Source organism: Dermacentor variabilis, chromosome 11 (assembly GCF_050947875.1).
Source record: "Dermacentor variabilis isolate Ectoservices chromosome 11, ASM5094787v1, whole genome shotgun sequence".
Lineage (NCBI taxonomy): Eukaryota > Metazoa > Arthropoda > Arachnida > Ixodida > Ixodidae > Dermacentor > Dermacentor variabilis.
In genome coordinates, this window is record NC_134578.1 from 121,480,396 (window position 1) to 121,499,928 (window position 19,533).

Here is a 19,533-nt window from a genome sequence, read left to right on the forward strand (position 1 = left end):
CAGTGCCGATGACAGGCATAGATAGCGACAGTGCCAGTGCGACCGCAAAGCGGCCCCACGAAGCAGGCGAAAAGGAGAAGGGGCCCAGCGCCCTTCCAACGGACGAGCCGCCTGCGAAAACGACTCCCGTGCGGCGTCTTTCCCATCGGCTTCGGCCGAACACTTCGACGGAGCGCAAGACGGCGGAAACGCCGCCTTTGCCTCTCTGAGGACTGCACCGTGACAAGACACCCAGGAAAAAAAGCGCAGTAGTGAGGTGAGCGTCATGCCCCCGGGTTCTCACCGCCTCGCAATGATGTCTATGGATAGGTCATTTCGTGTGGCCACTTTAAACGTACGTGGGCTTGCCTCAAGGAGGAAGCAAAGTCAACTCTATCGACTAGTTAGCGAACATGACCTGGACATTCTAGCAGTACAGGAGACGAAAGTTGAGGGCGACGACGAAACCGGGGGCATGGTGCGTCAATTCTTAGCTCGATACTGTGTTATAGTGAGCCATGCTGTGGGAACTTCTTCCGGGTGCGCTTTGTTCATCCGACATAGTCTTGGAGCAAAAGTAGAAGCTGTGACGTCATGCCCGTCAGGTCGGCTTATTGTCTGCGATTTTTTATTATCGTCATTGGAATGGCGTGTTATTCGTTTGTACGCGCCGACTGTCGCTGAGGAAAGACGCAGATTTTTCGATCAGCTAAAACAGTATACCCAGTGTAATAGGCTCCTCATTATTGCCGGTGAGTTTAACTGTGTTCTTTCAGCCCGTGATAAAACTAGCGCCCGACCGTACAAGGATGCAAGCACCATTGCCCTAAGCGATATGATAAGGGACGATGGTTTGGAAAACGTTGCTGAGTGTCTCGCTGGTGGAGGACTACGCAGTACACCCACTTTCAGGCAGCCAGCCACGCCCGTCTTGACAGAGTGTATGTGAGCCTTGATTTGATACCCCTTTGTAAGGAGTACCACGTGAGCGCACTTTCATTCAGTGATCACTGTTTGGTCAGCTTTTTAGTAGCAAGCGCGAAAGAAAAGAAAAAGGGCTTCGAGTGGCAACTATGGAAATTTAATTCGAAATTACTAAGCGACGAAATGTTTAAGCGGATGTAACGAAGCAAGTTGAAGAAATGAATGCTGTTGATAACACGACATCTGGTGAAAAATGGGAGAACTTCAAGCAGGCGGTTAAGATCAAGGCTTTAGAGCGTGCGAGCGCTATATGCAGAGAAAAGGGAGCAGAAGAAAAACAGATGCGCAGGAATTTAGAAAAATTGATCAGTGAGGAATGTAGGATGCCCGGCATGTTCATGGACGATATTCGCGCACTGAAACATAAAATAGAACAGTTCGATATCGAAAGATACCGCGGTGCTTTGGTGCGGGCAAGGGCTGAAAGGCTGATAATGGGAGATGTACCGTTGAAAAGAGCGTTAGGCTCAGAAAAGTGGCATGCGCGCCGCAATCAGATAGCGGAAATCGAATATTGCGGAAAAGTTCGCGACGCAGCAGAAGATATCGAGCGTGCTTTTTTCGAGGACTACAGTGGTTTATTCACTTACTGCGCAGTCGACATTGATCGTTTTAAAAATTGGAGGACGCTTAAGCTTCGCCTTCAAGAGTGGAACGCGACAGCGTTCCCGTCGACCCGCCAAGGGGTGTAAGACAATGGGCTACGGCGCAGCGACTACGCGCCCCGCATCGGACACGGTGAGCGTCGAGCAACGCAGCGTTCGGCGCGACAACGAAATGTGCTCCTGAGCAAGCGACGCACGCCTGAGCCTTAGAAACAGCTCGTATCTAAGGCAACACCGCGTTCACTAGAGGCGCTTTTGTACCGCTTTGAAGCATCGAATTCGTGGCTCAGTGGTAACGTCTCCGTCTCACACTCCGGAGACCCTGGTTCGATACCCACCCAGCCCATCTTGGAAGTTGCTTTTTATTTATGAAGTGCCTGCCGTGATTTATCGCTCACGGCCAACGCCGCGGACGTCGACGCCGACGACACCGGCTTTTCTGCGACACGAGCTCCTTAACGCTATCGCGTTAAAAAGGACGTTTTGTCGTTGATGCCAAGGCTAGATGAAAGTACGAAAGAAACATTGGAGGAACCAATTTCGGAAGAGGAAGTGAAAAGTGCTATTGAAAGTATGCATCCGGGGAAGTCCCCTGGCCCTGATGGTCTAACCTCAGCCTTTTATAAATATTTCAAAGGTGCGATCTCACCAGCCTTAGCGGATGTATATAACATAGCATTCCAGCTCAAAGTACTACCCCCGTCCTTCTCATCTTCCCACACTATTCTTATACCCAAGTCAGAAGATCCCGTTGCATTGCGAATAGTAACTTCTTACCGCCCGATTTGTCTCACTAACGGAGACTATAAGATAATGATGAAAATCTTAGCAAAGAGGTTGCAGACTGTCATTGCGAAGCTTGTGGGGCCGCATCAAACGTGTGGCATTAAAGGCCGAACTATCTTCTCAAATATACACGTAGCACGCAGTATCCTCGAATGTTGCGATGCCATGGGTGCACGAGTGGCAATGCTCCAAATTGATCTCGAGAAAGCGTTTGACCGGGTGCCTCATGACATTCTTTTGTGCATTCTAGATTATGTGAATTTGGGTAGAATAATTAGAGAGGGGGTTGCCATGGCGTACCGGGACTGCTCGACGCGGCTCATCGTCAACAAGGCGTTGGGAGCGCGAATCCAAGTTAAGCGGTCGGTGCGTCAGGGCTGCCCTCTCTCGCCGCTGTTTTGCTTGTATATAGAGTCGTTTTGTTTGAGGGTCATGTCGGTGCGTCAGGGCTGCCCTCTCTCGCCGCTGTTTTGCTTGTATATAGAGTCGTTTTGTTTGAGGGTCATGGAGAATGACTGTGTCCGCGGGTTTAAACTGCACGAGGTTGAAGTCCGCCTGTTGGCTTATGCAGACGATACTGCTGTGTTTTGCACCGATTTGGACAGTATAACACAGGCTGTCAAATGTGTTAAAAGGTTTTGTGCTGTGAGCGGCAGCGCGGTAAACTGGGGTAAGTGCCTGGGATTCTGGCACGGGGATTGGCGGGCGGCCCCAGACACTTTTGCCAACATGAGTTTCGTTACGACTCCGGTGAAATACTTGGGTGTTCCCCTTCAGTGCTACAAAGACAGTGAGTCGTACTGGAGGAGTGAAGTGGATAAGCTGCGGGACACAGTAAACAAATGGAATGGCTGGAATTGGTCTATGTTTTCCAGAGCCACAATTTGCAACATATTTTTAGTGAGCAAACTTTGGTACATCCTCCAAGTCTTGCATTGCTCAAGGGTAAACATCCAAAAAATTCACCGGGTGTTCGCAGTGTTTGTGTGGGCATCGTCTTGGGAGAGATCAAGTCGCACCAATTTGTTTCTTCGAGTTCGAAATGGAGGACTTCGATTGTCACTTTGTTTTTGAGACAGGTAGTCAATCGTTTTTTTTTCTTCAGGGACGAAAAAAACCCGTTTTTATACACTGTCTGCCAACTTCGCCTGGGCAAACACTTGCCCGAAATGGTTGTCTCAGTGGGCAGTTTGCCAGGGGGTGTTTATGGTTTTCTACGTGAAGTTGTGGCTTCATGCAGGTTTTTGTCAGCGCGTTTTTCACTTCAATATTTCAGTGACGTTAACCGGAAAAAACTGTACAGGGACCTGTGATGTTGTTCTTCCCGTACCTTTATATCGGTCTCTCTACAGAGCTAGCCATGGGCACAATGTTCTGACGCGCGTTAAGGCGATGCTAGTACCGTCAGGCGCTGAGACGTTCTTTTTTGAATTGCACTCCGGAACGCTGACTGTCAAACCGTGGCTGGCTGAAAGAGGTTTCTTTGTTCCTTGGGGCACTCATTGTACAATTTGCAGGCAGGAGGAGACAATTGAACATGTTTTTCTGCATTGTTGGGATGCCGTTTTCCTCTGGGATGTGCTCCAGCGCACAATCAAAAAGGATTTCCCCTTAGATGCGTATGGGATTCGCTACTTGCCAATAGAAAGTGATGATGGTACCCCATTCGATGTGATCATGCTTATGGCCCTGCATAGCATTTGGAAATGTAGAATTGCGGTAAGGCATGCCGATCTCGATGCAAGAGCGGCTCGCCAGTATTTCAAAGAAAGCATACGGAACTTTGTAGAGGAACAAAAGTTGCTGGAGTGCATCCCAGAGTGGTTGCCACGAGTGGAATTATTATTGGCGATAAGGGAATTTTAGCACAAGCGCAGCCGCACAAGTTCTGCGGTCGTTTTCAATATATTGTGAGTGTGACTTTTGATTATTTGTGAATGTGTAATTTTTATCCGGGCCAACGACCGGCAATAAAGAAAAAGAAAACTCGTGGCTCAGTGGTAACGTCTCCGTCTCACACTCCGGAGACCCTGGTTCGATTCCCACCCAGCCCATCTTGGAAGTTGCTTTTTATGAAGTGCCTGCCGTGATTTATCGCTCACGGCCAACGCCGCGGACGCTGACGCCGACACCGACACCGACGCCGACGACACCGGCTTTTCTGCGACACGAGCTCCTTAACGCTATTGCGTTAAAACACAGACACTTCCGATGGAAGACGAAATGGGCAGAACGGAGAGCGCGTTGTCACGAGAAGTATCGAATGGAACGAGACAACGCGGGACTCCACGGGCCGCTGCCGCGTGCCGCAAAACGCGACTGTGGACTTGCCCACACGCGTCTGCCGCGCGGGCGCTTGCCGCGGGCGGCGTGTCGCGCGCGTTTTTGTCGCTAGTGTGGGCGTACCATTACTGATTTGGATGTGACAGCTGACAGTCTACGAATGGCAGAGGTACACGTTGTGCCTATTTATTCCTAAATGCGTTTATTTTTTTTCCCACACATACTCTCGCTACTTTCTCGACGGTATGTAGAAGTGGAATAAGTCTGCAAGGATTCTTTATTCGCCGGAGACGCACTATATTTCATAATTTGCTGGTTATATGTATGCTTATGGTATTGTGAGCTGTATTCAAAGCTTTCAAGTCGCCTCCTGCTGTCAGCGTTTGCTTTCATCTGTGCATTTCGCCATCGTGATAGGACGTGAAGAAAGGCTTGACATGATCCACTCACAGAAAAATGGTCCAGTCGCTCGTGTGCTCAAATTTCCGGGCCCGTTAAAGAACTTCGAGTGTTTCAAATTAATCCGAACCTTCCCAATACGGCCAGCTTAATAATAATGCAATGTATTTTCCATGTACATCCTGGAATGAATTAAATAAATATTAAACAGTTATATTTAATAAATATTTATTTATTTATCTTATCTATTATTTTTAGCGCTGCGGTCACTAGAGCACTTCGTGGTACTAACCTAAGTCATCAACTGTAATGAGGGTCACTGCCGTGTAATTCTGAAATTTTAAACCCCGTTTACTGACAGGAACCAGTGTTGCGTGTGCTGAAATGCATCAGCTCACAAGCGCTAGCATTCGAAAGGTAATAGGAGAGTACAGAAAGAAAGTTTGCGTACTTCTGAACGTATCTGGTGTTGGCTTGGCCCGCAAGTGGACCAATCAACCTTCCTTGATTTAGTACGCCACTCCATTCATGTGGAAATGCCCCAAAAATGCGGACACACAGAAAAATTGCGGCAGCTAAGGCACACAAAGTTTTAAGAAAGCTTTTCCTTTTTTTCCTTCTTTTTAATAATCGAAGAAATTGCGTTTGTCCTGCTGCGTGCCGCAGCCTCAAGGCTCGATGGAGCGATAATTGTGCACCAAGCGGGGAATAATAGATTATGCAATTATTTAATTGTGTATTGGTATATGTAGTGGCCGGCCAAACTGGCATTTCCATAGCTAAAGGCAGTAATGAATAAAATGTTAAGTACTTCAAAGGCGAAAATATTATTTCCTTTCGCTCATGTCTCTTACGTCATGTATATTTCTCTTTTTTAAGTATATTCGTTTATAAATACACTGCATGCGTTCAGGAAGAGATTGGGTAGAGGACATACGGTTCCATTCACGTAAAACAACCGTTATTCATTAGGGCAAATAAAAAAAACGCATGACGCGATAACATTATTCGCACAAAACCATGCACGCATCACACTAAAAAGTCACAATTCCGCCCAAAAGACGAAGAAGCGATTGCGATTGAAGAAGCGAGTTTTATCGGCCATATAAGCTCGTAAACATTTGCTTACTCACTAAATTAGGAAGCATGGTGTCACGCACGTACAGGCAAGTGTAAACGCATCTCACTCGATGAGCGCGGACATTCGTTCTCAAAACGCTGTTCAGAAGAGCGGAAGCAGAAGCGAGAGAATTCGTGCTGTCTCTCGCTTCAACGTGAACTAAGCGGCGAGAACACAGCGCGCACGGAGCTATCAGCCCTCGGCGCACCTAGACTCTGTACTCTTCGAAGATGGCTTTCAACTTTGGGCCCGTGCCATACGCAGCCACAGTCGAAGTAGAACTCCTCCTCTCCCCTTTCTGGTGCCTTGCGCGCGGTGGAAGACGTTGCACTTCCTCCCCGCTTTCCTCCCTTTTCGATCGAAATATGCAGCTGTCATCCTGGGCTCATCCTCGCGCACTTTCATTCGCACCTACATCATATGGCACACTGCCAAGCTGTTATCGCGCTTGGACATCATACGGAATATCACGCGGACGCCGACGCCTGAAATACGACTGGAATGTCCGTATAATTTCTATCGCAATAAAACGGGATGAAGTATGTATGGGAAAATACTAGCAAATATTATACGAACAACAGTCCACTACAGAGCAGACGTACAAACGCGAAAATTGCCACATGAGTTGATAAGTCGTCGCAATGTAAAGTTCAAATAATACAAAGAAAGAAAAAATGGCCCGACAACAACTAAACTCTGGTATCTACGATAATATCCAGCAGTCTGCCATCCAGTAGTTCAAAGGCAACAGATGGTGTGTGAACGCACGCATTATTTGCTTAGAAAATAAATTGATAAATACAACATAAGTGAGGACTATAGATAAGACACAATCAATGAATAACGATGTATAAAGGCACGGGGGAAAAAGGCGCAAGAAAACTACACGGTTGACGCGGAAAAATCTTCCAGGTAGGGCTGAAAAATTGCCTGCGACATGTACTGTGCAGATCTTCGGCAAGAAGTGACGAGGGCTGACGTAAACGACGGGCGCCCGATGACAATAATGATGTTGTTGTTGTTGATGATGATGAGTAATTGGCAACGCCTTTGAAACGGGGCGGAGACAAACAGTCATCTGGCCTGCTTGAATGAATCAGGTATATTACACATCATTTTCATTCTAGAATTTTTGTATACATCTCCTAATCTGTTTCCTCTTCCTCAACACTTCTGTATGTACCTTGTAGCAATACCTAAGCCTGTTGCGGATCCTGTGGTATGAATCTCTTCCCTGCTTTCAACAGCGGAGCTGTCTATGGCTAGGATCCCGGGAATTTTTGGCGGCGTCCTTCACCTCGACAGGAAACCCGGTGGGCCGATCTCGGCGGCCGTGAAGGGCCACGAGCAATAGGTCGTAGTTCCCCAAGGCAGAGGCGTGAAGCTAGCAGACAGCACAGCTTTCGTTTAAAGGCACAAAACCGCCCTCAAACCACATGATTGATGACGAGGCGCGCCCTGATTTCGCTCCAATCCCTCACCGGTGTCGTTTGCGGAGACCAACGTACGCATCTCAAACCGCAAGCAAAGCAGTGGTTCACGCAGTTCGTGTAAGTCTTTGGCCCCAGTTACTTCAAAGATCCGATTCAGCCAACCATACGCGGGTGATTCATCGATTCCCATTTCCCAAATAAGAACGGAAAATCTCTGTGTGTATGTATCACAGAGACCACAACCACAAAGCAGTTATTCGATGGGGGCAAAATACTAAAACACCCGTGTAATTAGGTTTAGGAACGCGTTAAAGGACCTCTGGTGGTCCAAATTATTTCGGAATCCCCCGTTACGGCTTGCCTCATAATTAGATCCTAGCTTTGGCACGTGAAATCTGATAATATAATTTAAATTTAACAAGGGCGTTTTAGGAGAAATTTGAAAGTAATAAATAAAATAAAGGTTCTGTGAACTGCACTGAAACATGTGTTTGTGTCACATATCCCTTTGAGGAGCAATATGCGTATTGGGTGCGCATCGTGATCTTTGTTTGACTAATTATTGCCCTACATTAAGCACAACATGTCTACAGCTTCGTTGACCATATGCCTTCGCAGGAGTGGATTGGCGGAGATCTTTTTTTTCGAGAGTGCTCTAAACATCTCTTGCTTATCTCGACCTCTGACGTGTTGGTGCTTCCATCCACTTCGAATGGTTGATGGCATGACAACGGCGGTATAATAACGATTGAAGGACAATAGCATGCTACCGAATTACAAAACAATGAAGTCAATCAACGACCAAGGTGGGGTGGCGACGACGGCATGAAGACTATGGGCTGACCATACTGAAATGACGATGGCTCGACATCAGCACAACCATGACGGTATGACGAGAACGGGAAGGCGACTGTATGACCAAGGCAGCATGACGTCAACGGCGTGGAAACGACGGCATGGCGAGAATCGGTTAACGAAACTATAATCACTATGATGCAATAGCCACGACGGCGTCATGAAAAAGGTATGACGACAACGCAATGTGGGGGATGGCTTGAACATGTTTGACATACGAGAGCACGGTTACGATGAAATGAGAAGAGAATGACCGCAGTTGAATGACGAAGGCAGTATCACGACGATCACATGACGACAATTTGTTGATGTTCTTGAAATAATGACGACGGCATAACGGAAGCGTGACGACGATGACATGGATAACGCGATGACAATGACTTTTTATGAGGGGCTGTATGATGAACATAAAGTGGCGACGCTTCCATGAGGAGATTCGCATGATGAAGTTGCAATGATGGCGATGGAATGGACACGACGCAATCACGATCTCGAGTGCATACCTAGTAGGAAAATCTGATAGACAACTTGGGTCACTGGGTTGGCGCAAGAGGATAGATTGATATACACACACTCAAAGCTCCTGAAGTAGGCAAATATCGTTAATAACATTACAATTCCGGTTCTCACGCACCAGTGATACCTGTGTTATCACTGGTACGGGCTTCTCAAGCCTGTACCTGTGAGAAAATATAGAAGTGAATCATCTAATTTATTACTAAAACAAATGCATAAGCACCAGTGGCAAAGTCTTGCCAATGAACAGAAAACTAGCCGATGCATGCATGCCCATCGCAAAGAAAAAAAATAGGTCAAGGAGAAAGTGGGTTTTTAACTGGCATAGTATTATTGGCATTACGAAACCAGTTTTTTTTTCGGGCTATCTAATAAACTCTAGCCGCGTACAATTTTAGAAGGCAGTGGCATTTGCCCCTCAAAGGCGGATGCACACGAACCTCCACCAACGTGCTCGAACTCTAGACTGACCAGACGGCCGAACGGTCAGTCTGGACCGGATGGCCAACGACCCCGCCGACGGAGAACACGGCAGCCCGCGCCTCGCATTTGGCCGAGCCGTGTCATCAGGACTTTTTCTTCAGTGGCTACCGCGCTTTTATCTTCTGGATGGGGCCTGTCCTGTCTTCTTAAGTTGTACACGGCTATAGCTGTCCCACCGGTCAACCCTGGAGACAGTGCAGTCTAAAACGGGGGGCCGATCACGAAGGCAATCCAGCCTAAAACTGTTGGTCGCCCACGTGGACATGTGCCCCTAGCTATCTGCCCTTTGAACAACTGGGCATGAGACACAGTGTGTGTGCCACCGGGTAAGCCCCGCTCTTCAATGAACCTGTTTGACGCCTACTGGGGTGACTCTGAATGTGTCACTCAGCATGTGCTGATTTCAAGGTGACCCTGCCCGTAGGCGCTGCATGTCCAGAGGGACAGAGGAGACCGACATGCCTCATACACGACGCGGTTCGCTGTTCGCATACTTGAATAATTACTGTACACGAGTTCTGGCCCCAATTTTTTCGTAGTACTAAGTGTGGTATATTTGTTGGTATTGGTATCAAGATCATATCTTACGATTGTTTTTCTGCAACCGCAGTGTGGATGCATTCGTGGGCCCGGAGTTCTCACTGGTGGTGCTTCTACCTGAGGAGAAGAACGGGCTTGAGCTGCTGGAATCAAAGCTGACTGCGTTTACTGCAATGACCTGCTTTGACCACCTCAGAGCCCAGAAAGAAGTTAGGGTGAGCCTGCCACTCTTCAAGGTCAAACAGGTACGTGTGCACGGTGAACTAGGAACCAGTGAAAACTTCCACGAAAGCCATCTCGGAGGCTTACTATCGCAGTCAGGAGCGCAGGAATATTGCCGAACATTTTCCTGAACATCCCCTGCGCTGCAATCTGAAATACGTTACGGGAAATGTACGCTCTTTTGCATTTGGGACGTGCTTCTGGTAGTGGGTTTACATTTTGCACTTCTAAATTTCTTGGTCATCGTAGTGGACAGGGGGACGTATACAATCGCCATGTGAAAATAAGCAGCAAAAATAGTTTAAAGCAGAGAAACCACACAAGCTATATAATGTAGCTGATGACATACATATTGTGTTAGCTATTTTTATTTATTTATTTGAACATACTATCAGCCCTTTACAGGGCCAAAGTAGGAATGAGTACAATAACGTATTACATGCTATACAACAATATACGCTAAACACGCAGCAGTACATATGATCAGGTATACACAAATAATAATACGAACAATTCATGACACTTAGTGCATCAGCTTGTGGCACTCAGTACAGCACTATAAGGTAACAAAAACTGAAATCACGCGCCACTAAGAAGATTATTGTTGAAGATGGGTCCGAAACTGCTCGCAGTCAGTCGCGCTTACCGCGCTCTCCTCCGGCAGTTTATTCCATTCTCTCTTAGTTTTCAAAGAGGGAGAATATTTAAAACAATCCTTGGAAAATCTACCCTCTTTCACGTACTTTGAATGTTTATTCTTTACTACCCCGACGTTGTCTCGATTATGTAGCGTTCCTTGTTTACCAGCACCATGTGATTCATAATGCTGTAAAAAAGGCTCATCCTTTTTTGTTTCTTTCGCATTTTAAGTAAATGAAGGTTTGCCTTTTCATAAAGCGGTGACTCCAACTCTTGTCTTAGATATTTGGAAAAAATGAAGCGCAGGGCACGCCGTTGCACACCAACTTTTAGTGCGTTCTTTTGGTCGCACGGACCCCAGACTTCACACGCATATTCCACAATAGGACGAACAAGTATTTTGTATACAATAAGTTTGGATTCTGCGGCTGCTTGCTTGAAAGTCCGTCGAATAAACCCTAATCTTTGATTTACTTCGCCTACAATATTGTCAATGTGTGTCGTCCAATTCATATTTGTAGTCAAAGTTACGCCCAAGTACTTGAATTCGGTCACTCGAGTTAGTGGGGTACCCGATAGGGAGTAGTTGAGCTGTAAAGGGGCGTGTTTGTGCGATACTGTCATGCATAGAGCTTTTTCCAAGTTCAGTGACATTTGCCATTTCCTACACCATTCATGTACTTAATCTAAGAAAGAATTAAGTTTAAGTTGGTCAGCTGCGCAGGTTACTTCAGTGAAAATAACGCAATCATCTGCAAATAATTTGGCTTGGATTGATGCCTCTGTTATCAGGTCATTGATATATATTACGAAGAGTAGGGGTCTCAGCCATATCGGCGATTTATTCCAAAAGTTTCGATCCATTGGACGACTCTTAACTTCAATAATAGTTTCGTGTGAATAACCGTATCGAATGCCTTTTTAATATCTAGATAAAATATACCTACTTGGCCTCTTCGATCTAGCACTTCACAGATGAAATGCACTGTTTCCACAAGTTGTGTCACCATTCAGAGGCCACTACGAAAACCATGCTGACACTCACTGAAGAAATTTTTGCTCGTCAGAAATTCTCTGATGGGTTTGGAGACAACGTGTTCAAGAATATTGCATGGTATTGACGTTAGTGCGATGGGCCTGTAGTTGTAAACACATTTAAGATCTCCGCCTTTTCGTATTGGGATAATTTTACTTATGTACCGCCCCCGACGACAGTGACTTTTGAAAGATAACTAAGAGGTATTTAGCAATCTATTCTGCTTACCTCATTAAAAATGCGTTAGGAATTTCATAAGGTCCCCACGATTTACATTGTTTTAGATTGAGCAGTAGTTTAAATATACCTCGCTCAGAAAGCAGGAGTTCGCCTAGAAAAAGGAAGCAACGAGAAACGCTTAAGTCGTCTACTTCGCCATTGTCTATAGTAAAGGCACTAGGAAAGTAGCTGTTAAGCTCATTTGCATTATCCTCTTCATTAGTAATAAAGCATTGAGTCGTACTCAACTCGGAGATTGCCTTTTTATCTTTTGAAAAGTGCCTCCAGAACTTCTGGGGTGAATCTTTAATGAACTTTGGCTTTGTAACACTGAAATACTTCTGTTTGGAGTCTCTTATCTTATCCTTCAGAGACAAAGCCGTCAATATCATTACTAATATGGATGAGATAGTTCAAGGAGCAGAGGAGTTCTAGAGATTTATACAGTACCAGTAGCACCCACGACGATATGAGAGAGAATAGTCTAGAGGAATTTGAAATCACACACGTAACGCCGGAAGAACTAAAGAACGCCTTGAGAGCTATGCAAAGGAGGAAGGCAGCTGGCGAGGATCAGGTAACAGCAGATTTGTTGAAGGATGATAAGCACATTGTTCTATTAAGACTGGCCGCCCTATATACACCATGCCTCATGACCTCGAGTGTACCGGAATCTTGGAAGAACGTTAGCATAATCATAATCCATAAGAAAGGGGACGCCAAAGACTTGAAAAATTATAGACCGATCAGCTTACTGTCCGTTGCCTACAAACTATTTACTAAGCTAATCGCAAATAGAATCAGGAACACCTCAGACTCAGTGGCGTAGCAACAGGGGGGGTCGGGGGGCCGTGGGCCCCGGGTGCAAGGGGCCAGAGGGGGGGGGGGGGCGTCATATACGCCCGAAGACACCCCTCTTTCCGCCGGCTTGACTGGGCGCAAATTGCTAAGAATGCTGCGGTATCCAGTAGCCCGAGCTCATGCACCCGATGCGTTGCTGCGCATAATTGTCGACTGCAGCTCTATCAACACTCCAAGAAATAATTGCACGAATGTGCGTGCTAAAAAATTTAATTCGGGAAATGGTCGCTGAACTACTCGCCTTAGCGAAACGTTTCATGTGGGGTGCGCTCGCGCTGTGCGTTCATGCTGGGAGCAGGAGTCGCTAAACATATAGTGAGGCGTTGTAAGGCGTTTGGGCTCTTGGGTCCCTCTTCCGTTCAGAAAGCGCAGCGAAGACGAACAAAGACAGCAGCAAGAGGGCGTTCAATCAGCGCGCCCGGCGCTCGCGTTCACGGCGAGGCGTTCGTTGAGAGCGACGTTGCATAAGTGGGGCCGTCAAAAGTCGCGAATGGGATGCTCTGGATCGTCTTCAGACTCGGTTTGGCCTAAGAGTTTGGCGGCGTATGACTGGAAAGGCTGTAGTCGCGGGCCTGCCGCGATGTCCGGCTCGCTTTTACTTCCCCTCTCCCGCTCGCTCCGAGAAGCCGCTGCGAAACCTGCCGTTATGCTTCGCGCTTTCCTTCTTACCCTCTAAAGTTTCAAAAAACTGTTGTTGTTGTGTGACTTCATGTCACAAGTACAGTGTCCGTATCAGCTGCACAGAATTTTATAAAGAAAGAAAGGTGAATTTTGTAAGGATATTTCCCAATCGAGATTCCATGAAGTTATGTCTCTTTGTGATTACTAGGAACTCGGTAGCGCGAAAAATATGGCAGATGAGTAATAAGCATATCCTTAATAATCCCGTAGTCAGTACTTATAGAGGAAGCACTTCAATTCGAGAATTCAGGACTCAAAGTCATATTATTAACTCAACAAAAACTTCTTAAATAAAACCGTTTTGTGTGCTCAAACCTACAGTACTTTGGCACTGCGGGTGGAGCAGCGAAATAAATATCAAATAGTGGACCAGTGACGTTGATCCCTTAATCCTATCCATTGCGAGTGCAGACCAGCAGTAGTGCAAGCTTTCGCCGGCACGGGCTTCATCGCGGCCTTTTCTTTCTTTTTTTATGGTGACGCCAAGAATCGACGCGAGGTGTGCTCTATTCTGTTCCCAATCTTGCGGTGGTACCGCAACTCGGATAATGACGTTTGTCCGTATAGCAGCAAATGAAAACAAAACTTTATTGATCAGAATGAAGAGAACTCGTAATTGTCATAGCAATGGCGCCCTGGCAGCGGGAAGGCAGGTAGCGTTTTCTAATAGGGTGGGGAGATCAGCGTCACTGACAAACAATTTAATTTTCGTTTTCGTTCAGGGCTGCCCAGAGACAAAATACTGCGTGCCATTGTACCTACGACGATTTTTGTGATGTTGTTGGGCAAGATATGAATGTCGGGCTTCAATTTTGTAAATGCAATATTGCGGCTAAAATTGGTAATTAAAGCTTTATTATAAAGATATTTTTTGTTACTTGTGACGTGAGTCATGTTTTCCACGATGCCGAATTTGTAATGGCTGCCAAGCCTTACAGTCTGACAGAAGATATGCACATGGGCTTATCACACGTTATCAGTGCAGCACCCTGTGTTATTTGGCGCAGGAAAAACGGCGCGTATGTTTGCTGCATTCGCAATCTCTGGGAAAGAAAGCGAAGGAGAGGGTGACCCGGGCAACGTGCGCGGTATCCATGGCGGCTGTACTGGTGCTGAAACCCGGACATTTTTGACATCCTCGCCTTCCTCGACTACATCAGAGGGGGAGGGGGAGGGAGGGGTTGACAGAAGACCTATGGGCCCCGGGTGCAAGACGACCTAGCTACGCCACTGCTCAGACTTATGTCAACCAAAGGACCAGGCAGGATTCCGTAAAGGCTTCTCAACAATATACCATATTCACACTATCAATCAGGTGATAGAGAAATGTGCGGAATATAGCCAACCATTATATATAGCTTTCATTGATTACGAGAAAGCGTTTGATTCAGTCGAAACCTCAGCAGTCATGGAGGCATTACGCAATCAGGGTGTAGACGAGCCATATCTAAAAATACTGAAAGATATATATAGCGGCTCCATAGGTACCGTAGTCCTCCATGAAGAAAGCAACAAAACCCCAATAAAGAAAGGCGTCAGGCAGGGAGATATGAACTCTCCAACGCTATTCACAGCGTGTTTACCGGAGGCATTCAGAGACCTGGATTAGGAAGAATTGCGGATAAGAGTTAATGTAGAACACCTTGGTAACTTGCCAATCGCTGATGATGTTGCCTTGCTTAGTAACTCAGGAGGCCAATTGCAATACATGCTCACTGACCTGGAGAGGCAAAGCAAAAGGGTGGGTCTAAAAATTAATCTGCAGAAAACTAAAGTAATGTTTAACAGTCTCGGAAGAGAACAGCAGTTTACGATAGGTAGCGAGGCACTGGAAGTGGTAAAGAATACATCTACTTAGGGCAGGTAGTGACCACGGATCCGGATCATGAGACTGAAATTATCAGAAGAATAAGGATGGGCTGGGGGTGCGTTTGGCAGGCATTCTCAAATCATGAACAGCATGTCGCCACTATCCCTCAAGAGAAAAGTATATAAAAGCTGTGTCTTACCAGTACTCACGTATGGGGCAGAAACCTGGAGGATTACGAACAGGGTTCTGCTTAAATTGAGGACGACGCAACGAGATATGGAAAGAAGAATGATGGGTGTAACGTTAAGGTATAAGAAAAGAGCAGATTGTGTGAGGGAACAAACGCGAGTTAATGACATCTTAGTTGAAATCAAGAAAAAGAAATGGGCACGGGCAAGAGATCTAATGAGAAGGGAAGATAACCGACGGTCATTAAGGGTTACGGACTGGATTCCAAGGGAAGGGAATCGTAGCAGGGAGTGGCAGAACGTTAGGGTGGGCGGATGACATTAAGAAGTTTGCAATGACAACATGGCCACAATTAATACATGAGCGGGGTAGTTGGAGAAGTATGGGAGATGCCTTTGCCCTGCAGTGGGCGTAACCAGGCTGATGATGATGATGATGATGATGATGATGATGATGGTCTTATCCTTCAACTCTTTTTTGAGCGCAATAATCTGTTCTAACAAATCTAAATCACGCACACCTTTGTAGCTTGTTTTGTATCGTTGTATCTTCCTTTTCAAATGGATAATTTCGCGTGATATCCAGGGATTATGCACACGTTTCTTTTTTACCCTCAAGGGCACAAGCTGGGTTATGCATTTGTGTACAATGGCTTTAAACAATAGCCAAACTTTGTTTATATCCGTATTTTGTTGAAGTCAAAGCGCCTTAAACCGTTCAAAATGAATGTCCAATTCGTCAAGTACTGAAATCTGATGAGTCAAGTACAGTATCTTGAATTAGCACATGCAAGGCGCAGAACAGGACTCGAAAGAACACACACGACAGGAGTCCTGTTCTTCTGCGCCTTTCATTTACTAATTAAAGCATGAACCAACTAGCCCAAGCAAGAGTTTTACTACAGTTATGTCATCGGCCATATTGAGTCTTTGTAAGTCGAAACACGTCTGTATACATTTCCATTTTGCTGCAACGTCAGTGTTATGCCAACGATGGAATGATCAGAAATTCCAAGAAAAATCTCAACTTTGTGTTGCTGGAGGAACAAGTTTTGACTCAGAAATATAAGGTCAAGTACAGATTTGGTGGCTTGCTGGACACGAGTGTATTCATTGACAACTTGGTGAAGACTGCGCGAAAAACACATTTCAATTAGTGCAGTGGCAGACTCGCCTTCCCTATTTCATGGCAACACGCTATCCGACAATGCTCCAAATCGCCTGCTACAATAACGTTCTTGTGTTGTACACGCAGGCAATGCATGAAATCATTCAGCCTCTCGATAGCTGCTGCGCTTGTCCCAGGTGGGCGATACACTGCACCGATTGCCACTTCCTTTACCCCCCAAAAAAATTTGACACCACGCTGTTTCTATATCTAAAGGATATTCAAATACTGTATACCACAGTCTGCTATCAGTGAAAATCGCCCCCCCCCCCCCCCACCTCGGCTGCTGCGGTCGTTCCTTATCAATTTATATCCCGGTGGGCAGATCTCGTGGTCGCAAACTTCGGTGTACAGCCATGTTTCCGTCACTATCACTACATCCGGCTCGTGCTCGGTCAAAACATACTCCAGTTCAACGCTTATGTTTAAAAGGCTAAGGGCATTAATATTAAGCATGCGAAGCCTGCGCGTCTGGTGATGTGAGTCAGATGTTAACGCACTAGTTCCAACTGCGTTCGGGTCTGTCTTTTGGTGATACATTGCATAACGTTGCTTCTTCACGTCATCCCAGGCGAGGGTGGTGCAGTCAATCTTCATCTTGTCGTAAACAGGAATAACTTTGTGCCCGCTCTCCCTATCCCTCAAAGCACGGTTCCAAAGGTTCCGTCGCTTCTGTCTAACTTTTGAGTAGCCTTCATTAATAAAGATATCTGTCCCGTTATGTTTCCGAGCACTCCGAAGTACAGCGTACCTTTCATCAAGATTAATAAGACGCAGGAATATTGGCCCTGTTTTGCCTGAAGAATATTTTCCAATTCTGTGCAGGCGTTCTACACTCGTAACAGAAACATTGAGCTTCTCTAGGAAAACTCTGTCAACTACTTCACCTTTCAATTTCTCTGATGTTTCATTTGCTATCTCTGAGAGACCCATTACGATGAGGTTATTGCTTCGACTGCAATTTTCGAGAACTTCAAGTTTTTCCTCCATGCCATCCAAACACGTACGCAAGTAAGAAATTCTTATTGTTTTATTTTCTCACTTAGCTCAGGAGTACTAGACACAACAGCCTCAACCTTAGCAACCGTTGGCTTTAGGTCGGTTACATCAGTCTTCAACCCTATAATTTCAGCCAGAAGTTGTTCTACTAGCTCTTGTTGAGGACCCGGATTCGTTTCGACGCCACCACAACATAACAATTCTATCATAACATCTAAACGTTCACTCAAAATTGCACAAATGGCTTGTGGGCTCGGCAGCACTAGCATACCATGACAGTCCTCTTTGAAACAAGCATAAGAGCGTTTGTCGCCAACCTGTGTGAAGAACAAAAGTGAGTTTGTCGGTCCTTTCATCGCGGCGCCGCCAAGCCCACTGTCACCACAGCGATAGTCCACCGTCGAAGAAACCGCCCCATTCGGTGATACCGATGACCTCGGTGCTTCCCACGATGCAGTCAATGCCCGGGTGCGCTGCAGTATGAAGTCGGTTGTTCCAGCGGTATACACGGAAGCGGTCACACTGAAGACCTCGATTTTAGGAAGAAGTCTGAATTCATATTCGGCTTGCGCTCGAACCGGACACGACAGCAACACCGCCTGCATGAAGAACAAAAGTGAGTTTGTCGGTCCTTACATCGCGGTGCCGCCAAGCCCACTCTGCTATTTGACACAGACACCTTAAAAATTCTTGCTCGAGATGTTTTTTCGTATTGTAAGCTTAGTGCATTTAACTAAGCGCGAGGCTTCTATGTGTTGGTGTGCGAGTGTGCGAAACTTTTGAGGACGAACCGAATATTGTCCTACTTTATTCGGATGTTCTTGAATGGAATAGTGACTATTTGATTTGGTTCTCGAATACATTGGTGACTATTGCAAAACTAGAATATTTTCAATAGATTTTTTTTAAATCTTGAGATCGTCATCAACCATTCTCTATCAAAAATGAAAATTGAAGCAAAAGTGCGACTCCTTCCCATTCTCAGTGCCCGTAATAGTGGCAGCACGTTACGCAGTTCAGAAAGCCAGGTTTTTCAAACTGAACACGTGCCCTCGCAATAAAATGTTGTTCAAGCATGACATTAAGCTGTGTGTGTCGTTCAGTACTTGCATAGATGCAGGACTTCTCTCAATGAAAAGAAAAAAGAAATGTATGAATATGTTTCAATGACAGAACACTTTCTGAAATGTGATAACATCTGCCACGACCATTTGCGCGAATGGAAAAGTGTTTTTGCTTTCTTGTGAAGTAATTGCCACCGCCGGTAGACATTCCTGAATTTGTCACGAAAGTGTACAGATATAATCATTGGCGAACACGCTGCGTTTCTCAACTGTATCACTTATTTGAGCTTTATATGAAGGGTGGTATTGCGTACGCTTAAAAAAGGTCTACATTTGCGAACAGCTTAGTTATTTGTTCCAAATGTTCCATTCGTGGTTATAGTATAGCATGCTTTATATCTAAACTGCAATGACAAGCTTTCTGATGTTATGAATAGCAGGAATTGAAACATGCTGGATACTTTTGGTGAAAAAGCTTAACATTATTCATTATTCGATTTAATTTGCCCCTGTCACTCTTCAACTCATAGTTTCAACTGAGAAACAGCTGTCCTTACATGCATACTTCTACTTCCAGCAGAGGAGGCTGTATTCATATGGGGCTGAAAGGCAAAAACACTAGTTTGCTGGTATTTTAGTACACGTTAAGTAATTCAAGATAGT

General features: G+C 45.8%; 1 protein-coding gene across 1 annotated transcript in view; it reads left to right on the forward strand.

Annotated features, from left to right (window-relative positions):
• Positions 1-19,533, forward strand: part of LOC142563599 (ipis-1-like) — an 86,427-nt gene that overhangs the window by 21,861 nt on the left and 45,033 nt on the right. The window contains exon 5 of the mRNA XM_075674178.1: positions 10,054-10,228. Coding sequence (XP_075530293.1) covers positions 10,054-10,228 — 175 coding nt within the window. The remainder of the gene's footprint in view (positions 1-10,053; positions 10,229-19,533) is intronic.